General features: G+C 34.2%; 1 protein-coding gene across 1 annotated transcript; it reads left to right on the top strand.

Annotated features, from left to right (window-relative positions):
* Positions 1-8,920: 8,920 nt before the first annotated feature.
* On the top strand, positions 8,921-21,948 carry LOC147406648 (F-box protein SKP2A-like). Its single transcript, XM_086434774.1, has 5 exons — positions 8,921-9,131; positions 9,952-10,268; positions 19,590-19,938; positions 20,030-20,171; positions 21,378-21,948. Exons 2-5 carry the CDS (start codon positions 10,006-10,008, stop codon positions 21,740-21,742), a joined length of 1,119 nt encoding a protein of 372 aa, XP_086290900.1. The 5' UTR covers positions 8,921-9,131; positions 9,952-10,005; the 3' UTR covers positions 21,743-21,948.
* The last annotated feature ends 428 nt before the right edge of the window (positions 21,949-22,376 follow it).

The following is a 22,376-nucleotide window of genomic DNA, read 5'->3' as shown; positions in this document are numbered from 1 at the left end:
CACCTCCCTCCAATTTTTGCCCCCCTCCCTTCAATTTTTTGTTGATGGCATTACCTCTTGACCGGGCCTTCTCATGTACTAATTGGAAATGACCTAAATATCCTTTTCTTCAACTTCTAACCAAAAACCTCTGAATTTTTCCTAGAACCATTCATCTTCAAGTTCTTCAACTATACAACTAACCATAGTTTGCCCCCACTATAAGAAAATCTTGGCTCCGCCCCTGCTTGTATGCCAATTGTTAGTCATTATGGTTCGCTTGGTACACCTAGGAAGAGTAGGGACTTGCTATTAACAAATAAAGGTGTTAAGCTGTTAATTCTATAACAAACTACAATGTGTCTGCTAAATAGTACGCGGTCTGTATGCAGCTGATGTGGCAAGTGCAGGTAACTGTAGATCTTTTTCCTTGTGCATCCTGAAGAAAAAGATCTATGGTTCTGTGACCTTGCCATGTCAGCCACGTACTATTTAGTGTGTCGCGTTATCATGTCTCTTGTCTAAATTATTGGAAGCTTTGTAGCTTGTTGTTGATTTGACAACTTAACACCTTCATTTGTTAACAACAAATCCTTACATGCCTCCAATTGCGGATCAAAAAATAAAAATAAAAACAAAAAGTTGATGTTTGGTTGCCCTTATAGAAGTATATCTAGTCACATTTTTCTCAATGCAAACCTCTACTGCAGAAATAAAAAATTTGCATATCTATACCATTTTCCTTTAGAATTTCTATTAAAATTTGTATAACTAACAAATATATCACTGCAAATTTTTGTTGACTTTATGACTTTTTTCAACATAACAAATGGGGGCGCCTTTATCTATCGATATATCTTCCTAGAGTCACGATAAACTGACACTCTTGACGTGGAAGTGCATACAATCATAGATCTTTTTCTTCGGGATACACAAGGAAAAAAGATCTATGATGTTTTCATACTGTCACGTCAAGAGCGTCACTTTATCATTAGTTATCTACCCATCTATAATATGCCTTTTACTGTAAATATTGAGCTCGACAATATGATATCCATTTAACCCTAAAACAATATTTTGAGTCAGTTTTTATTTACTCAAGTGGTTCATTTTTTATTTTTTTTTAAGAAAAAAAAATATATTTCTTACTATTAGCAGGGGCATGTGCAAACGCACATGTATTATAAGGCTCTGTCTGTAATTTAAAATGTTTTTGAGGATAATGTTAGAGAAAAAAAATGATATTTTTATTATTTAAGCTTTAGTTGACATAACAATTTTTATTAAGTGTATCCCAAGATATGTACTAAATTCTTTTTTGATATCACATGAATTAGGGTGCCCTTAGTAAAATTTGATGTAGCACTAGAGTGTCTCTATTAAAAAAGTTGACAAATTGACCATGATTGCATAAAGTTTAAACGTGAAAGAGGGTGCATTTGTGGGTTTAGATTTGTTGGATTTTTCTTGATTCATATTTAGGGAAAATATGCAATCTAACACTTAAAGTATTTTAAAGAAAAATTGTTTTCCCCCTTCTTTTCAAGGATAAATTTTTGAAGAGTGAACTGTTTATTTTTTTTTATTTTTTTTTTTTAAAGGTTGAAGTAGGTAGAATCTGCTTGAAGAGTAGGGTATACCCAACGGTTTTAGAGAAGCACATAAAGGGTTACACTTTAAAAATAGGGGCATTTAGGTCATTTTATTGGTGAGAAAGGTCAAGATATCATGATAAATGTACCTGATAAAGAGGAAAGTACGTTTGATGGGGAATGTGTGAATTAAGGTTAGAATAAAGCGAGCTCCCCTTGCATCATAGTAGTAGTAACTTATTTATAAGAAATTGGCATAAAATGACTGAAATCACATCTCATCCAAAGACACATAATATGATGAATTTTTAGATAAAGACATTAGGGCCTGTTCTTTATAGAAGTCAACTCCAGCTCTAGAAGTTGACTTATGAAAGAAGCAGGAGTCCAGAACTTGAAAAGTCAAATCTAACATAAACTAATTTATTACAGAAGCACATAAGTTAGAAATTGATGTTCGTTTGACAGTTTTTTATTGTTGAATTTTGATAAAATGATCATAATATCCTTAATATTGATAATACACCTAGAATATATAAAAAATGAGCAGAATACCTTAATAAATATATAATTACATTAAATATATATAAATATAATTGCTAGTAGGTCTGGTCCATAGTTAGTAAATTCGCAATTGATTCGTGAATTAAACGAATAATACTCATCCTGATCAAAATTGTCGTTGATTTTAAAGATTCAGATTAATTCACGGATCTTTTTAATCCCAATGAATAGATCGCGATTTGTACATATATTCCATAAGTATTTTAATAAAATACTTCGTATTTCCTTATTCTTAATTCTCACTTCAAAACTCAAGAAAAATGAAAAAAAAAACCTTAAGTTGAAATTCACCCCCACAAAAATAATTAATCTTGAACAATTTGGGGAATTTCCAGAATATATTGATGATGATTGTGAAGAGCTTAAAAAGGAAAATGAAATTATACCTAATTGTGAAAATATTCTTTTTGACAAGTTATTTGATTCATCTACTTCGCATTAATAACTTTTTATAAATGACAAGAAATTTCTTTTTGAATTTAATTAAGTCATGGGACATAATGATTTTAGCATTAATTAGTATATCATGTTTTATACTTTTTTATTTACATTGATTATTAGATGGATTAAAACTAAATATTTAATTGTGAATATATATTTTATTGGATGAATTTGATTATGGATTGTTTACTTTAATATTTTTAATTTAAGAATTGATAATTTGATTAATATATTAGAATTGTTAGGTCATATCATATGTTATATATATTCGAATTTTTGAAAATTTTAAAAATTGTTGGATCCAAATCATTCTCAAATTATTTCCATATCGTATTTTTACCGTTCTGCGTTTTTTTCATAGAATTTTCGAACGAACCGATGCATTGCTATTTTCAAATGTTACCCGATTTATTTTTGTACCGTTTTTTTCCCGTCTATCAAATTGCTAACTATGGTCTGGTCAGTGAGGAAAATGGGGTATTGCCAATTAAATGCACCACAAAAGGTAAGACATTACAACATTGATGATCATTATTCATCATTACTGATTTTTTTATGAAAGAATCGTATTTATATATATATATATACAAGCTTGAGACTTAAAAAAACATAAAGTGTCGAGCTCGATACTTGAAAAATAAAAAAGCATCGAACTCGACTCATGAAAAATTAATTAGGACATGTCAAGCTTGATGCTTTAAAGCAACGAGACTGAGCATTGAGTTCTTTACTAGATAAACATTCTCAAAAACTCGAAATGAATATATAATCATAGAGAAATGGGTGTTCAAATTAAAAGTTACACTCTGATTAAGATTATCCAACTCCAACAACATGCTTAGAATCTAGCTTTTGATCAAAGCATTCACTTCACCATTATATATGTGTGTTTCGAGTATTACATGAAGATTTATCTAGTAATGACCTTAATGCTTAAAAAAGTTTGGAAGTGTGGGTTTGGCACTTGAAAAATCAGCAAGCATTGAACTCAAAATTAACTTTGGATTTCTTTCTTTCTCCGTACGCACCCAAAATTAAGTTACCGCCCAAAAATTTAGAGGGTATTTAGATTTTTTCTTGATATAATTAGAAAATGGGCCCAACTTGAAGATTTTTTCATAAAAAGAATCAACAGGATCCTTAATCATCTGAGTTTCAATTTTCTTCAACATCTTTTGTTAGAATGTTTTTACACAATTTAAAGGAAATAGAGGAAAAGAATGATTAATATCAATTGACCAAATTGATTAAGACCCTTTAAGTTCTTAGACCAAATCCCATTTTTTTGTTTATGTCCAAATAATATGCTTAAAAAAATATTTGAGATTTCTACACATCGACGGTCCTAACTATTTGATCAGTTTAAATTTTAACTTTTAATTATAAGTAGTACAAAATTATGTGTTGTTTACAAGTGACCTTTAAATTTGGCTGAAAGTATTTAAATTTTTTTAAGGAACTAGTTCTGGTGTTGAAATTAGTAACCTCTGTTTTGGGTTACTAATTTGTATAAATGTATAAATAAAAAATAAAAAAAATAAGAAACTCCATCCAATTTTTTATTTTACAAATTTTTATAAAGAATAAAATGAGATCAAATCTTTTACTTGAAAAATAAATATTGTAAGTGGGTGCTACATCATCGTTAAGGCTGTTATTTTAAAGAGTCGTGATAATTTGATGCCCCACCTCTGACATAGGCCCCCCTACGCCTTCATCACAGAACAGTAGATCATTTGCCTCGTGAAACACAAAACAAAGATTTATGATTATGCATATCTTGAGAAAATGATTTACGGTTATGTGATGAGGTCATATATCAGAGGGGATAATGTAATTGTGTTTGACTTGGCTCATGGAAGACGAAAATATAGATTTTTTATATAATCTCATTCTATAATAAAATATTTTAAAAAATAACCATGATAACATATCAAAGTGAATGATTGACTCATTCCTGAAAATAATTGAAAGAAATTTTTGATAATAATGATTTCTATTTCTTGTTTGCACACACAATCTCTTTGTAGTTTCTATACAACAATAAGGACAATAAACATCTACATCATCAAATTGCAAAAATAAAAGTAAATAAATAAAAACAAATGTCTTATCAAAAATGAGAGCCTATAGAAACCAAACCGGCCATAAGCTTTATAGCATTAAAGGTCTTGTTTTATTCAAAAAAGTTCTTATCAATGATGAAAATTTTCACAGGTTGGGTATGTATCTACCCCAAATCATAGACATGGTTCACCAATAATTCTCCAATATGGGTATTTGATCTTCCCTACTTTTTCTGGAAAAGCTACTGTAGAGGATGGAAAGATAAGATATTAGAGATTGCTAGTCAGCTAAATAAAGAAGTAACATAAAGTGGGAGAGAGGTGTGACATTAAATCCAAGGACAAAATACTAAAACAGTTATAATTATTTAAGTTGTTGAAATTATTAAATTAATAGAGCTGCTATTGACATCCCAACTTTTACTTATTACACCCCAATTTCTTAACATAAGTATAACACCCCAATTAAAAATTAAAACATATTTTTCTAACATTACAAAAGGTTTGGCTCAAATTATAATCTCAACATTATAACACTCATTTAAATAATTTTAGTAGTTGTTTGCAATTATGATTAAGATCCTAAAACAGAAAAACAGCAAAGCTTCGAAAATGTTTTTGTTTACGGCTATTTGTAGTGTAAACAAGCACAGCCTTAACAAAAAATAAAAATGAGAGTTTCTATTGGCACCCTAACTTTTACTTATTCTCAACCATTCACTTATTTTCTATCTTTTTATCTATGATGTAATAAGTGAAAGTTGGGGTGCCAATATCAGTTCTCTAAATTAACCAGTCATGTTATTTTATCATATTTAGGAAAATAATTATATATTTAAATTCACAATTTTTTTTTATTTTTTTTATGAAAATGATTATGTGACGTGTATTATCAAACGAACAATTTGATTAATTTATCTGTATACCCTTGAATTGAATGTAGGTTTACAAGAAGGGTAAATAAGTAAATAGCAAATGTGCCTTCCTTAGTCTAACAAATCCATGTCTAATCATCGACGAGCTCAAGGGCATCCAATGCTATCTCTTATGTTTGCAAGATCAAATAAATTGGAACTTTAAAATCCGAAAAGCTCAATAGAATATGAACAAATGCAAAACAATGAACATTCATTGATAAAAGAAGAAACGAAAAGAAATCACCACTTGAAAAAATACTTGGTTTATATTGGTCATCTTGATACATGTTTCCTTAATAACCACAGTTCTGCAATTATTAAAAAAAAAACATTTAAACATTGAAGAATTGGTAAATTAATCTTGAATTAAATAATTACAGATAATAATTAGATCCAAATCATTTACAATAAAGCTCAATCATAAGGATATTAAATTATAGTATTTCAATAACGTTCATATTTTTTTAAGTAAAATAAAAAAAGAAAAATAATTTTGATAACAAAAGACTTCAAACAAATATAAAAGAGTCAAAGCGGTTTTAATAAAAAAAAGTGTGAATGAAGAAACATGCACATGTGTATGTATTTTATTAAAAAAATAGCTATGAGTTGTGTGCATCATACTGTTCGTTAGAAAATAATTGAACAAATGACATCATCATTTTGACCCCTAAGAGATTGGCTAAACTAAACTTCAATTGGTGGATTATATGGTTTAATTTGATACAAAGCTTATAAGGACTTGACATGTTGTGTATCCTCCTGAGAGAAAAAGATGCCTTTGAGAGCACAAATATATGTGAAGACTTCCTGATCTATTCTATTACATGTTGGAAAAATTATCGTGAGGTAAGGCCATGCAGCCACAAGGACTAGGGTGTAGGGAATCCTACCTAATCTTAGAAATATACAATTTTTTTTAAACAAAAAAAAATCATTTATATAATAAAATACAACAGTAAATTCTACTTATAAAGATAAATATCACATCTAATTACACTGGAATAGGTCCATAATATCATATTTTGTTACATTTTCTTTTCATCCCCTTTAATTTTATTGTCTTTCTCTTCTTCCCCACCCCCTTTTTCAATAATATCTTCTTAATTTAACTTTTTAATTTTACTTTCCGAACTTTATTATATTTTTTTCTCAATTACACTTTTAACCACAATGATGATGCAAAGACAAATTTAACCAATAAAAACTAGGACAAGTTTATAATCAATATATATATATATATATATATATATATATATATATATATATATAGGGGGCGGTTTAGCATCCCTAAAGTTTGAAGTTTTGTGCCAAACATTTTTCAAAATATGGGTTAGAAGCTTTGGAATGAGCTGATTTTTTGTGAGGATGATCTCTATGATGAGGAGATCATCCTCACCAAATATCAGCATATTCCAAAACTTCTAATCCCATCAAAAGTGATTTAAAAAAATTAGACGGTCCACGATTCTTCAACTTGTAAACTAGGGTTAGAAGTTTCAAAATGGGCTGATTTTTGGTGAAGATGATCTCTTCACCGAAGAGATCATCCTCACAAAAAATCAGCCTATTCCAAAACTTCTAACCCCATCAAAAGTGATTTACAAAAAATGTTTGGCACAAAACTTGTTAAACTTTAAGACTGCCAAACCACTCCCATATATATATATGGGAGCGGTTCAACGACCCTAAAGTTCGCCAAATATTTTTCAAACACATGGGTTAGAAGCTTTGGAATGAGCTGATTTTTTGTGAGGATGATCTCTATAGTGAAGAGATCATCCTCTCCAAAAATCAGCTAATTTTAAAATTTCTAACCCTAATTTGTAAATAAAAAAATCGTGGATCGTCCAATTTTTGTAAATCACTTTTTATGGGGTTAGAAGTTTTGGAATAGACTGATTTTTGGTGAGGATGATCTCCTCATCATAGAGATCATCCTCACAAAAATTCAACCCATTTCTAAACTTCTAACTCATGTTTTGAAAAATGTTTGGTTGCTGAACCACTCTATATATACAGGGAAATGTTCAACACCCAACCATTTACCCAACAATTTGCCCAACATGTTTTGTCCTACATGGGTTATAAGTTTTGGAATGGGCTGATTTTTGGTAAGGATGATCTCTATGGTTAAAAGATCATTTCTCACCAAAAATCAGCCCATTCCAAAACTTCTAACCCCATGTTCACAAGTTGAAAAATCGTGGACCGTCCATTTTTTGTAAACCATTTGTGATGGGGTTAGAAGTTTTGGAATGAGTTAATTTTTGATGGATATGATCTTCTAACCGTAGAGATCATCCCCACCGAAAATCAGCCCATTCCAAAACTTCTAACCCATGTAGGACAAAACATGTTGGGCAAATTGTTGGTAAAATGTATATATATATGTATATGGGTCCCATTTGACACCCAACCATTTACCCAACAATTTGCAAACATATTTTGTAAACATAGGGTTAGAAGTTTTGGAATGGGATGATCTTCTAACAGTAAAAATCATCTTCACCAAAAATCAGCCAATTCCAAAGCTTCTAACCCATGTAAGACAAAACATATTGGGCAAATTGTTTGGCAAATGGTTGGGTGTTGAACATTTCCATATATATATATATAGGGAGCGGTTCGGCAGTCCTAAAGTTTGCCAAACATTTTTTGTAAATCACTTTTGATGGGGTTCAAAGTTTTGGAATAGACTCATTTTTTATGAGGATGATCTCTACGGTGAAGAGATCTTCCTCACTAAAAATCAGCTCATTTTGAACCTACTAACCTTAGTTTACAAGTTGAAGAATCGTGGATCGTCCAATTTTTGTAAATTACTTTTGATGAGATTAAAAGTTTTGGAATAGACTGATTTTTGGTGAGGATGATCTCTTTACGGTAGAGACAGCTCCCACTTTTATTTATCTTTTCTCTATTTTAAAAATAATAATAATAATCATCATTTATTATTTTATTTTAAAAAATTAAAAAATTAAAAAATTAAAAAAAATAATAAATGATGATTATTATTATTATTTTTAAAATAGAGAAAAGATAAATAAAAGGTGGGAGATGAGATGCTTCTTTAAAAAAAAAAAAAAAAAAAAAAAGATGAGATGCTTCTTGTTTCTTAGGTTGCTTTTGTGACGGTTTCGATTATAGACAACGTGATCAACCCTTTATCTCTACTCCACTGACGTTTTTTCTAGAATTTCTTCGTCTTTCTTCTTTGCTTCTCTACATCCCATCAGAAACAACTTTACGTGGGTCCTACTCCATGCACATCAACATCACTCCTTTAGATGCTTACACGTGTCTTATCATTCCTACACTCTTTCTTCCTTTTAAAACTCTTTTTAATTCTTCTCCCTCCACGCCTCCACCCTCTCTGTCTGGCAGAAGGACGAACACGCCACTAAAGTCTCATCAAACCCTAATATCTTCTCTCTTTCTCTCTCTCTCTCGAGTCCGACTTCTTCGTTTTTTCGATCACAACCCCAAAGCTTGTTGTTTGGATTGAACATTTTAGTCTGATCTTGGCTGCTTTTCTGCTTTTTTGATCTTATCGAAGCTTCTCGGAGTTGGTAATTTTCATTCTCTGCTCTCGTAGTTTCGGTTTCTTGGATTTGTGGTTTATTTGAACTTGAAATTCTCTGTAATTAGTTTTTTTTTCCTTTGCTTTTGTTAGATTCTTTCCGTCTGAGCTCACTTGAGTTAATAATAATGCGTCGATTCTTCAGTTTATTGTTTTTATCATTAGGGTTTTAAATTCTAACAGTGTATTTTGCGATAAATTTATGAGATTTCTATCATTTTGAAGGATTTTGGGCTCTTTTGTACTAATCTTCTGTTTTGTTCTTTAATTAATGAAGAAGACGTAATTAACTAGTAGAATCCCCAATAGTTGGTTCGTTATCGAGGGTTTTTCATCCAATTTAAGTTTTTTTTTTCCATTCTTCCTTATGAAAGCCTTATCCCGAATTAGAATACAAAACTAACTCTACAACCAAGGTTTTTTTTTTTTTTTTTTTCCCTTCCTTTTTTGGTTTCTGACATGGATGGAATTACAGATTTCCCAATCCAGAAAAGCTTCAAAAATGGCTCTTTTATCTTACAAATTTTTTTTTGGCTTGGTTGTAATTACGAGTTTCTTTCCTTCATCTGTTTATTTGTTTTATTTTTATTTTTTATAATACAATTTTGATTACCAGTGCGACGTGTGTGCAAGCTTTGCGTTATGTGTCTGTGGGGTCTAATTAATTTTTGTAGGTTTCTGTATTTCTTGTCTTGTAGTGTGATGGTGTGGACAGATAGATAGCTTAGGAGTTATCTCCCTTGTTGGTTTGTTTCTTAATGTATCGGTAGATGAAATTCTAATCTCTCTATCTTTTGGTGATGGCACAGATAGCAAAGAATTCATAAAAAACTTTTGAAGGGGCAGTGCTGTTGAGAAGTGAAATGGTTGGGAAAGGATTGAGGACTGAGGAGTTGGACTTGTGCTTTCAGAAGCTTATGGTTCTTGGTGGTGGTGGTGGTGTTGGAGGAGGAGGGAAGATGGGATGTGGAGAAGTGATGACTGAATGGAAGGACCTTCCAATGGAGCTTCTGCTGCGGATACTTTCACTGATCAACGATGATCGGACAGTGATCATGGCTTCCGGAGTGTGTACTGGTTGGAGAGATGCTATTTCCTTGGGGCTCACCCATCTCTCTCTCTCGTGGTAAAACTAGTCTTCCTCTCTCTCTCTCTCTCCACTCATTCAACTGTTTATCACTGCTTCTTCCTGTTCTTCTTTTGAATAATGAAAATTGTTCTGTTCATGGGCTTTGTTACTGGCACGGCAGAGATGTGGCTATTTCACTAATTGAAGTGTCCAATAGTGGTAATAGTTGTTAATTGTTGGTGTTATTCTTGTGGTTTGTTGTATGTTTCAATAATCTTGTTTGATTCTTTTAATATTTAGTTTTGTTTTTAGAAATCAAAGGGAAGAAGGGCTTGGAGAAATTCTTTTCTTTCCTCTAATATTGAGCTGTTATTTTTCCCTAGGAGAAAGAATTTAATGGAATATATTGTTCATAATCAAATTCTCATAAGCACTTGTTTTTTTTTTTTTTTGGCTTGGCAAGTGAGATTAATGGTCAGTAGTGAGATTAGTGGTCAGTAATTAGTAGGTGAAGGTACATTTTAAACTCAGGTCATGGTATCAACACTTACCCGACTTTAACCAACTTAGCAAGCTGGCACTGTCAATTATCATAGGCACTTATTTTCAGCTTGGCCTTGTAAAAGTTTAGATTGATTTTGTGGAATTGTATGCAATTTGGAATCTTACATCATGTTACACCAAGGGGCTTTGCTTGAGAAACATTCATAAGAGTTTTCTGTTATTTATTACATTTTCCTCTGTTATCTCGTAACTATGCTCTGTACTCAACAAAGTGATATTTAGGTTATTTAGGTTCTATTAGGTGTTCATAAATATGCTAGAAGGACTTCTGTGTGCGTTACTACGAGTGAATATGTTCCTTACTCCGTTGTTAGAACCTAGAACTATGCACACCGTAAGTTAGACAATCATGAACCATGAGAGGACTTCATTGGTTTATATTTATTTGATTGGGGAGTAGCATTAGAGAGACTCTAATGCCTTTAGACGTACAAAAAGAGTTCGAGATGCTCCTCCCACTTCAAAATGGCTAGTTTCTTTTATTGATGTGAACAATTATATGCTAGTCTATTTTCTCATATCTTGGATTTTGGGAAATGAAGATTCATATCCTTGTTTCCTACTAGTTTCTATGGAAATTTTTGTCAATGGACGTCTTAGCTAATAGTTGATCCTCTCTAAATGAAAGCAAGCCAGGTAATGTAAATATATAATACCATTTTTAGGCACACCTAAATGATGAAAACTTGCTCATGATGAGTTTACTTTTAGAATTTAGGATTAAGATGCAATGCATCTCTCTTGGTAGATCTAAGTAGGCAAAACTTTATCAATTGAGCTGGCTATAACTCTAATCTGATTTTAAGAAGGTAATCTTGCTTTTATAAGTGAGGACATAATGTGGTAAAATTGCTGATATGAATTTAGGCTTTATCTAGTTAATAGTGGGGCTGGAGAATTGGCTTTAACTTCTTGAGGTATTTATCACATAATAATGTGTATTACATTTTCATGGTTGTGTGATGTGCTGCTAGGTTGTCACAAGTGATATGTCTGTTGTTTGATGCAATTTGTATCTTCGTATTTTCTTTTATCCATATAATTTTTTGGGTGAGCTGTTTGCTTAGGACATACTGATTTCATTGGACAAATCAATAGTTTGTTAACATAATTATTTGTTTATCTATTCTCAAGTGGGGAGGAAAACAACTGAATAAGCTTAAGTTTCGCAGTTTTATTCAGAAGACGAGGGATAACATCATTGTTGAGGGTTTGTGGTTTGTTCAACATTACAAATAATTGAACGAGCATGGTGTGGCAAATCTGAAGCACACCATAAGTGGTAATGGATTTCTTCAATGGTAATCGTCATGGAAAAATCTCGGATGTTGTCACTTCCTTTAGATATACTTCCCTAACAACACAAAAATACCCAGATGCAATATAGGAAATAACAAAGGAGAGAGAAATGTCACACAAGGGATTTGTTGACGGGTTTGTCACTATTTCAGATTACTTCCTTGGGCTCTGCAGAGTCTTTCTACTATATTCAAAATTGTTACAAGATTTTTCCTTTACAATCCATGGTACCCCCTCTGTTTTTCTCCTCCCCCTTTTTTTAAATGGTATCTCCCTATTTAAATAGATGGAGATAAAATAAATCTTAGAAGCAAGGAAATCAATGTCGTCCCCAAATCAAAGGATTCTCCTCCATATTAAATCAGTGATAATCCAAATATAGAAACTCTCCAATCAATTAGGAAAATTCCTACTTTAGGGGAAGAGACTTCATTATTATTTATGTAGGATCTAAGTCAATTTATTTCAATTAATGCCTCGAGATGCATGTCAACACCACTTCGACATACGTGTTGACTTTTTTTTTTTCCTAATTATCAATCATCGAGATACGCCTTGTTTGGTGCCACATGTCTAACTCCAGTTTTTGCCCACACAACAAGCCTCTTCACGAAGATGGAGATCAATGTAGCCGAGATTCACCTTTGAGAATACCACAACTAATTTTGTTCCATTTTCCTTCAGAAAAATGATTTATTTTATTGTTTAGCTTCAAGATTCACTACCCTTTTCTTGATTGCTTTTAGTGAATCTTGGTAAATACTTTGACCTTGAGAAGTCCTTCCCTTTCTTTAGTACTTTCAAGGTATTTTGGTAGGCACTTTGACATTGGGAAGTCCTTTGCCTTCCCAAGTACATCTAAGGTTGTTTAAGTATGTGGACCTCAAAAAAATCTTCCTCTTTCCAAGAACGTCTGGGATGGTTTGGTTAATGTATTGACTTCAGGAAGTCCTTTCTCTTCCCTAGTATGTTTGGGGTGGTTTATTCAGTGCATCAACTTTGGGGTGGTTCGATCCCTTTCCCAAGGACTTCTTGGTGATTTGGTCAGTGCACTGACCTCGGCAAATCCTTCCCCTTCCCAAGCACGTCTCGAGTGGTTTGGTCAGTAAATCGACCTCAGGAAGTCCTTTCCTTTCCCAAGTTAATCTGGGGTGGTTTGGTTAGTGCGTTGACCTTGAAATCCTTTTCTTTCTCTAGTACATCTGGGGTGTAGGAATTCAACTCTATTTTTTTTTTCTTCTTTTTGTTACAACCATACAAACAACAAAAATAAAGAAACATACAACTTCAATTTGAGTATAGTATAGGCATTGATCAAGCGATGGCTGCTTGAATGTCAATAATGGGGAGCCCCCCTTTGTTGCACAGTCCATTCCATTGGACTCTTGCTATAGTTTGAGGTTCTTGCTCATGTTTTTAGGTCATGGTCTCCCATTTTGCAACACTTTCTCTCATATCTAACTGGCATTGCAACTTTGCTAATGGACATGTGACTTGATTTGGCAATGGTGGCACAAACTTGCAGAAGTCGGGTAATGCTTGGTCAATCAGCTCCACACTTTTACCTGTCTGCATGATAGAGACAAACATGCTCATACATTTATCATTTGATGCATGTGCTAAGCAACAAAAATAATTTCTCTTGCCTGTACCTTGCCATTCACATACCTTGCGTGGTGTTGGCTACCTAAACAAACACAACCAACCATGCTATTTTCATTGGAGCTAATTCCTAATCTTGAAATTATTGAAATGCATTTTCTTTTTGCAATTCTTGTTACCTCACTTTTTCTATACTATGGTATTATTCATAATGGTAACACTAACTAAAGCTATTGGATCTTCACCAAAACCCCTAAATGATTGTTTGTTTCCAAACCTCAAAAATTTGAGGATTAATGTTTGTGCCTAACATCGAGCTACATTTAAAATTTTTTTATTTTTATTTTTATCACCACTTGAACCCTAGTGTTATGGCTCAATACTTTTTCTTAAATGCTTATTTCCTGCCATCTGGTACATGCACATCATGTTTTATACATATCATGCATACCAAGAGGAAACCTTTGCTCTCCCCACTAATATGGTTTACCTTTTCCCCATACATAATTCCTTTGATGCACATCATTGTGTGAACAGACCGACCCTCGACCACTTGCATTTTGATAATATCACTCCAGATTAGCAAAGATGGCTAGAAAGGGCTTCGAGGCAATTTCTGGCATTCCGGTTAATCTCTGTAAGAGTGAACTGTTTGCGATTGGCAACGTGGAAGGGGTGGAGGTAGTAGAGGTGTCTATTGGTTTCCAAATGGGGGCCTTACTGCCCACTTATTTGGGTGTTCCATTGGGGGTGGGGTATAGAAGCAAGGAAATTTGGGAGCTAGTTCTTGAAAGGGTGAGGAAGAGGTTAAGTAGATGGAAGGCAAAGCTTCTATTGAAAGGGGGAAAAATTATTCTCATCAAAAGCACATTGGCTAGCATCCCTATTTACTTTGTCTGGTTGTTTTCTTTGCCTAGGAGTGCAGAAGTACAATTAGATAGAATTTATCGTGATTTCTTGTGGCATGGGAAAGATGGTATCAAGAACATCATTGATGAGTTGAAGGAAGTTGTATTTGCCTAAGAAAAATGGTGGATTGGGCTTCTGTAATTTTAGTTATATGAATTTAACTTTGTTGAGCAAGTGGCTAAGGAGGTTTGGGTAGGAGGGGGAGAGCTTGTGGAGGGAAGTGATTGTGGATAAATATGGTACGAGTACGAATGGGTGGGAGAGTGGGCCAGTTAGAGGTCCGTTGGGGTGGGGTGTGGAAAGGTATCTTGAGAACGCTCCCTTTATTTAAGAAAAATGTGAAATTCATGGTTGGGAGAGGGTATAAGATGAGATTTTGGGAGGATTGGTGGTGTGGGGATAGTTCGCTTAAGAAAATTTTCCCATAACTTTTCAATTTGTTTTTGAAAAAGAATTAAGTTATTTTTCTTTTTAAAATCAGTGGGAGCTGAGCAACCAATTGGGACTTTGGATTTAGACGGGCCTTTAATGATTGGAAGTTGGAAAATTTAAGTAGATTGATTTATTTGGTGGAGAATAGTCACACGAAGGGTTCATTGAATGACTGTAGATTATGGGGTGGTGCTAGGGATGGGAAATTTTCTGTCAAATCTATATATGAGATTATTGTTCCAAGGAGTTCAGCAACATTCCCTCATTCTTTTGTCTGGGGTGGTAAGGTTCCTTCTAAGATCTTGGCCTTTATCTGGTTGGTTGCTTTAGGGAGACTTCCAACATTGGACCAGTTAATTAGAAGAGGCTTCATCTCTTCGAATCAGTGTTGTATGTGTAGATCTTGCGTGGAAACTTCGGATCACTTGTTCCTTCATTGCCGGGTTGCTTATCAGATATAGTCACACTTTTTTCTCTTTTTCATTTGATGGGTTGTTTTCCTAGCTCAGTGACGTCGGTTTGGGAGTTGTAGCTGGTTTGGGGAGGCTCATTTTCTTCTTCGAAGCGGATTCTTTGGTTCTTGATTCCGTTTGCAATTTGTTGGGGTATCTGGAAAGAGCGTAATGGTTTTTAGGGGAAAGAGTTAAAGATAGAAGATTTAGTTCTATTTATTTTGGCGATCTTGTTCTCTTGGGGCAAATTTTATAAGGAATTCAAAGGGGTTTTCTTTTGTGGTCAGATGGGATAGGGTCTATTCTTTGTCGCTAGTGTAATAGTTGTTTGGGGTCCTCTGTTGTTCTTTGCTCCCTTTTCTTTTGTTTTGTTTGCTTTTTTGTTTTGGGTTGGTCTCCTCAACTCCCCTTGTTCTATTTCATTTTCAATAAAATTATCTTTATCGATAAAAAAAAAAACTTATGGGCCATGCATACTGTTTTTTACCTTCAAACTTCACTTTTTTCCTTCTTTAAATCTCCTACACTATACTGAACAAAACCCAAGGTAAAAATGAAAAGGGGCCGAGCTCCAAACACTTACCTTGCCTTGGCCGATTTCCATTTTTATTTCTTGCTCAAAATTGTCTTCTCCTAGGGGTATCTCAAGTCATTTTCACCAAAAATTCATTTGGTATCCAAGTTGGATGGGTCTTTTCCAAGAAAAATCTTTTTGAGCATGTTTTAATGCTGTCAATCTCATTTCAATCTGGGATACAAAAATACTTCTTTTCATGTTCTAGACACTGAATCAGGACATTTCTAAGGTCAGTCAGAAAATGGCTAGAGCTCGAAATTGAAATCTAACTCTATAATTTTAGTGAAACCAAGTGCCAGGAATAAGTATAAGAATTCTGAAGCTAATGACGTTGGTTTCAATGATTAGGAATGTTAGGTTAAAAGATCTAATCTCTTTACAATCAACATGTGATTAAGGTCAATCTTGACCATGGAGATAATGGGATTTTGATGGAAATGGGATTATAGGCTTGGGATATCATCCTAAGTGGTTGGAGCTATATAAGAATGAGTGCAGATCTTAATGTGCAAAACTGTGGTGTGTCCAATGCCCAACTCCACTTTCCAAACACACCCTTAGTTGTTTTCTTGACCATAGTGGTTAAGGAACCACGAACATTTCATTTTGCAAGTTAAGGATAATATAGATATATAGATTGATAGCAGTTTAAATTTTTTGTCATTGATCAAAGAAAAGCGTACAAAACGGTTTTATTTTCTACTAGATGGATATAAATGTCACCTGATGAAGATTTGACAGAGGCAAGTGTAAATTATCTCTTCCGTAGCAGAAGGGAAGTTATCAATTTAAAGGGTCCTCCGAATTATTGCCGCCCTGAATCATGAGTAAAAAGTGAGTGACCACTCTCTCCCCAGTTCCACGACATTTTTAATCACAGTAACTAGGCCTCTACGGTTGGCCGTCCCCAAGATCTTTGGTAAGGCTTTGATGATGACTTACCATGATCCTCACCATTACTTCCTTGCCTAATTGAATCATAGTTTCCCCATCTACCACTAAAAGAGCTTTGAAGTGATTCTTGAAGATTTAAAGGCCTTGGGAGTATCTCTGATTTACTTTTGATTGAAATTGCAGCCTTTATAAAGTTTAAATGATCAAAGTCAGTCAGCAACCACACATTATGTTAACAAACTTCTGCCACTATTTTATTTGTATTTGAAACTTTTTGTAGTTGATCTTCCCACAGCCCACAAAAAACTAATGGAAGGGGTAAACGACCTTGATCTATAAATCTTGGTGGAGCTTAGCAACTTTGATTTGTGATTATATTTTTTATAATACAAAATCTCACTTCTATTTTAGTAAATTCTGAGTCTACTGTTTTGTGTAATTCTCGTTCTATCATATTTTGGTGCTTTGCTGGAGGTTATAGAGGATGTTGGAGTAATAGTAGTTTTGTATTCCTTTATAGTAGGTTTTATTATTTGAAGAGAATGAAATTATAAGTGAGGAAGTCTTTAAGAGTCGAGCCTGGTCTTTCAGGAGAGTTTCAAATATATGATCGGAGTTGAATTACACTTGGATTAGGACTACTTCGGGGCTGCTTTTCAGCCATCTATAAATAGTGGTCGATTGTGAACATCACATCTTGGTCAATCAATCGGTCTGCTGATCCGTCATTCTCTATCATGCGTTTGCAGATTTCATCAGTTGGAGCTTTGATTGTTTGACGATTTCCCCAGCATTGAAGATCCTAGGCTTAAGTGAGACACTTTGTGGTACCCTTCTCTATTTATTTCTATCTATTTATTTTCCTCACTATTAACCCAATCTTTGAGCCCTTATATCCCTTTAAATCAGTTCTTAGATCAGTCCGTTAGAAACACCATTTTTTCCCTGTAATGAAGCTTGAAGACCCATTTGAACCAATCTAAAACTGGTTGCTCGGAATTTTGACTCGTGTCTTATTTGACGGCTGGTTCATATTTCAAAGCCTTCCAAATCCATTTGAATCCTACTCAACCTCATAGACGTCAGTCGTAATTTGTCTCGTACTTGAAACCCCTTGTTCTGAAGTCCTGCAAATGGCTAATAGTTGATAAAAGCTCTGGTGGTCCTATAGCTGTTCTGAAGTTCTAGCTTCCACCAGAATTGTTCAGATATCAAACTTAGAAAAGGGGATTTCGAAGTGTTTGCCTGTAAATTGTTCTGGTTAAACTTAACTTCAAAAAATAAGTAAGTTCCTTCAGAGCATTTCATTATCATGAGACTTGTTCAAGTTCAAATTATTACAATTCCTGTTGTATAGGAAAGATCTTTTAGATCTGTATGGAATGTCTGGGGAGTTCGGCATCTTAAATTGAAGGAGATAGACTTTATGTGGAAAGTGATTTTAGTGTGTTGGCCAGAACTATTCATTCTGACATGTACTGTCAAACATGCACAAAATGTAATCTCTCCTCATCAAGTTGTACTGGCCTTTAATTAGGACATCTTGAAACACACAAATTCTAGCTAAACTGACAATTGCCAATTTCTGTTACGGCCTCCATTGTTAGTTGATAAATTTTAGGATCTAAATAAGGAACGGGTGACTAAGTTCTTTCATTCCTTTAATTTTCTGCTTCTCCCTTGCCCATGTTTGCTTGCTTATCTCCTGTATTTGTTTTACATGCATTGAGGTTGGCTGTGAAAATTCAACCAAACCTGCATTGAGACTGGTAAAGGAGATGGGTTCAGTTCTGTCTATTCTTCTTTCTCGTTTTCAAAAAATTTATACTCCAGTACATCTATTGACCATCAATAAATGTAGTGTAACTCAATGAATTCAAGATACTGGTGTATGTATGTCTGGTATGATCTCTTTTTTTTTTTTTTTTTTCAGTCCAACTAGCCTTACTAAGTTAGTAAGAATTCCATCCAAACTAAGGGTCCTTGGGCTCACCTTGTGCCATCCAAAAACATGATCCAATGCTTCAGGGTTGTAGAGGAAAAACTTATATGAACCTAAAAAAAAAGGTTTAAAATTGTTTTTTTCACTGTCAAATTTTAATTTTAATTCTAGGAGTTTTGTGGAAGTTCGGTATGTCCATTTTCAAAACCTTGGATGTATATATATATGGGAAGCATTCGGAGGCCATAAAGAGAGCCAAACATTTTTCAAAATAGGGGTTAGAAGTTTTCGAATGGGCTGATTTTTTGTGAGGATGATCTCTATGGCGAAGAGATCATCCTCGCCAAAAATCAGCTCATTCCGAAACTTCTAACCCTAGTTTACAAGTTGAAGAATCGTGGACCATCTGATTTTTATAAACATCCTCACAAAAAATCAGCCCATTCCAAAACCTCTAACCCATACATAGAAAAAATGTTTGGCTCTCTTTAGGGCCTCCGAACACTACCCATATATATATATATATATATATTAATTTTTTGGATCTGAGTTTGTCCATGAAATCTAGAGGGCTGTGGTGTTGGATTGCCAATGTGGTAATCCATTTTAGCTGAACGACCCTTAGTAAGGATTAAAATCTTACTAAGTTAGTAAGGGAAGTTTATTTTTTTTTCAGGTAAGGTTCTGATATGACCTTCTTTTTCCAGGTGCAAGAACAACATGAACAACCTTGTTATATCACTTGCTCCCAAATTCACAAAATTGGAGGCACTATCCTTGCGCCAAGTTAGAGCACAACTTGAGGATAATGCTGTCGAGTTGATTGCGAACTGCTGCAATGATTTGCAGGACTTGGACCTCAGCAAAAGCCTCAAGCTTAGTGATCGTTCTTTGTATGCCTTGGCCCATGGTTGTCCTCGCCTTACTAAACTCAACATCAGTGGGTGTTCGGCCTTCAGTGACACTGCCGTTGCATATCTGACTGGTTTTTGCAAGGAATTAAAAATCTTAAATCTGTGTGGATGCGTAAGAGCTGCAACTGACAGAGCCTTGCAGGTGTAAAGAGTACACATTATACAATTGCATTTGACTATTTTTTACCTAGAAAGAGCTCTCTTTTTTTAAATCTCTTATGTTCCATTTGCAGGCTATTGCATATAATTGCAGTCAATTGCAATATTTGAATCTGGGGTGGTGTGAGGGTGTTAGTGATGTAGGAGTGACTAGTTTAGCTTTTGGATGCCCAAATCTCCAGTCCCTTGACTTGTGTGGCTGTCTCCTTATAACAGGTATTCCACTAGTTAGACTCGTTTGTGATCTTTCTGCAAATGATAAGAGGTAACTTTCTAAAAGAAAGACAATTTAATTGTGATCTAATTGTGATCTAATTGTGACCAGAAACATTCAATGTTTCGGGAATGTATGTATCGGTCTACACTATCGATTTTTTCATTAACCGAAACATTCATTCGATACACTATTTTAGACCTTGGTTCTAGCTCAGTTTAGTTGCTTCCTATTAAGGATATGATCTGATAAAACTAAATGCAAGGTTGATTGGTTGAGTTGTATAGCATCAATGGAAGCTTTGAAACCATAACTCTATCCCTATAACTCTTCTTGAACCAACTGTTGATTCAATCATTCCAAGTCCTTTATTATGAACATCTGATTTATAATACTTAGCATTTTTGGTTAGTGTGTGGAAAAATGTCTAATACAAATATATGTAGCTTTTACATTTCTTCACCCTCACCCCTTTATTTCCCCCAGTTTTACCCATAGTGTGTTTCTTATGTGAGGATGATTATGATTGTGGAGAAAATGTTCTCTCAAAATAATTAATATCTGGAAAATAGTCTTAAGAGAATGGATTTCCTAAGATGTTTGCCAGTGTTTGATTGCACTTAGGAAAATGCCTAAAAGAGACTTGGTTTATAGTTTTGGCCTTTTGGGGGTGGTGGTATCGAGAGAGCGACTTTGGGATTTTCCTGCCCTGGCAAGAAAATTAGTGTCTTTGGGGTTTGGGTCACAGGAGATTTCTTTTCTCAGGAAAAATGATTTTTCCATTAAAATGTGCAATTATACATCTGCAAATCACATTTTTGCAGGAAGACCATTTTCCTGTCATGCGAATCGTATTAATGTGGGATAAAGTTGTTGGACTGCTAAGAAAAATTCTTGAGCACAGAACCGGCCTTAACCATGAAATAAACTATTCCTTATTAGGATGAGTAGTATGCACATGATTATGTATCCTTTTTGGTTACCAGTTAAAAGAACAAATTCTCTTAATCAAACCTTTGGTTCTAAACTAGGCCTTTTAACTTAAATACTTGATACCATTTCCATAATTTATTATGAATCATCTGGTAGTTGGTCATTTCCAGGTGAAAGTCTTGAAAAATGTCTAGTCTTCCAACATTCCTCTATCATTACAAGACCATCGAAAACCCTTTTTACATATAACTTTTTTGGCTAATGCTACATTGCAGATGAGAGTGTGATTGCTTTGGCGAACAGGTGTCTGCATCTGAAGAGCCTTGGCTTGTATTACTGTCAGAATATTACAGACAAGGCTATGTATTCTCTTGCCAACAGCCGAGTGAAGGGAAAACACGATCTATGGAAGTCTGTGAAAAGCAGGTGCGATGAGGAAGGGCTCATGAACCTCAACATAAGCCAATGCACGGCTCTCACACCTCCAGCCGTTCAGGCTGTCTGTGATTCATTTCCTGCACTTCATACATGCCCTGGTAGGCATTCTCTAATCATCAGTGGCTGTCTCAGCCTAACATCTGTGCATTGTGCCTGTCATGCACACCGTGCCATAAACACTTTGCCTCATCCCGCTCATTGAACCAAGCAGTAAGCAAATATTCTCTCAAGAATGTGTTCATAGATCGACAAAAAAAACTTTATTTGTATATATGGAAGTGGTGATGAGGTATGTTGGCTGAGAATAGTTTAAAAATCTTTGGGATAAGACTTGGTTATAGTGTTGTTGAAACTCAGGGACTCTCAAAAACTGTGATAATAATTTGACACTTGGGCTTAGACCTCAAATTGTGTAATTTTCGTTGTGTGGTGGGTGTCTTTGTTTAATATAATCTGCGACTCTGCAGACCTGAGTAAATTTGAAAAAAAACTCTCCACCAAACTTCTCTCGTCCTCAAGTTTGATTGGAAAGAAAATTAAGAATAAATGGCAAATGTCCATGCACATATTATACCCGCTATGTGTTGTAAGTGAAGTATACCTCATTTTCCAGATGGGGAAATTCATTCTCAGGATCTTTGATAGCTGAGAATTTTGTTTCAAGTGGAATTCTGAATTCTTTGGGAAAATGGTCTCCTTGAAAATGGAATACGTGGAAAAATCAATTCCACTGTTGTTTGGTTGTATGTGGAAAAAAAAAAAAAATCAGAGCAAAGATGACGACTAAGGAAAAGAGAGAGACTTGGAACTGGGATTTTCTCTTTTGGTTCAGGTTC

Source organism: Akebia trifoliata, chromosome 3 (assembly GCF_017979445.1).
Source record: "Akebia trifoliata isolate Shusen 1 chromosome 3, ASM1797944v1, whole genome shotgun sequence".
In the NCBI taxonomy this organism is placed as follows: Eukaryota; Viridiplantae; Streptophyta; class Magnoliopsida; order Ranunculales; family Lardizabalaceae; genus Akebia; species Akebia trifoliata.
The sequence above is the reverse complement of the archived record's forward strand: the minus strand, read 5'-3'. Positions and strand labels throughout refer to the sequence as shown.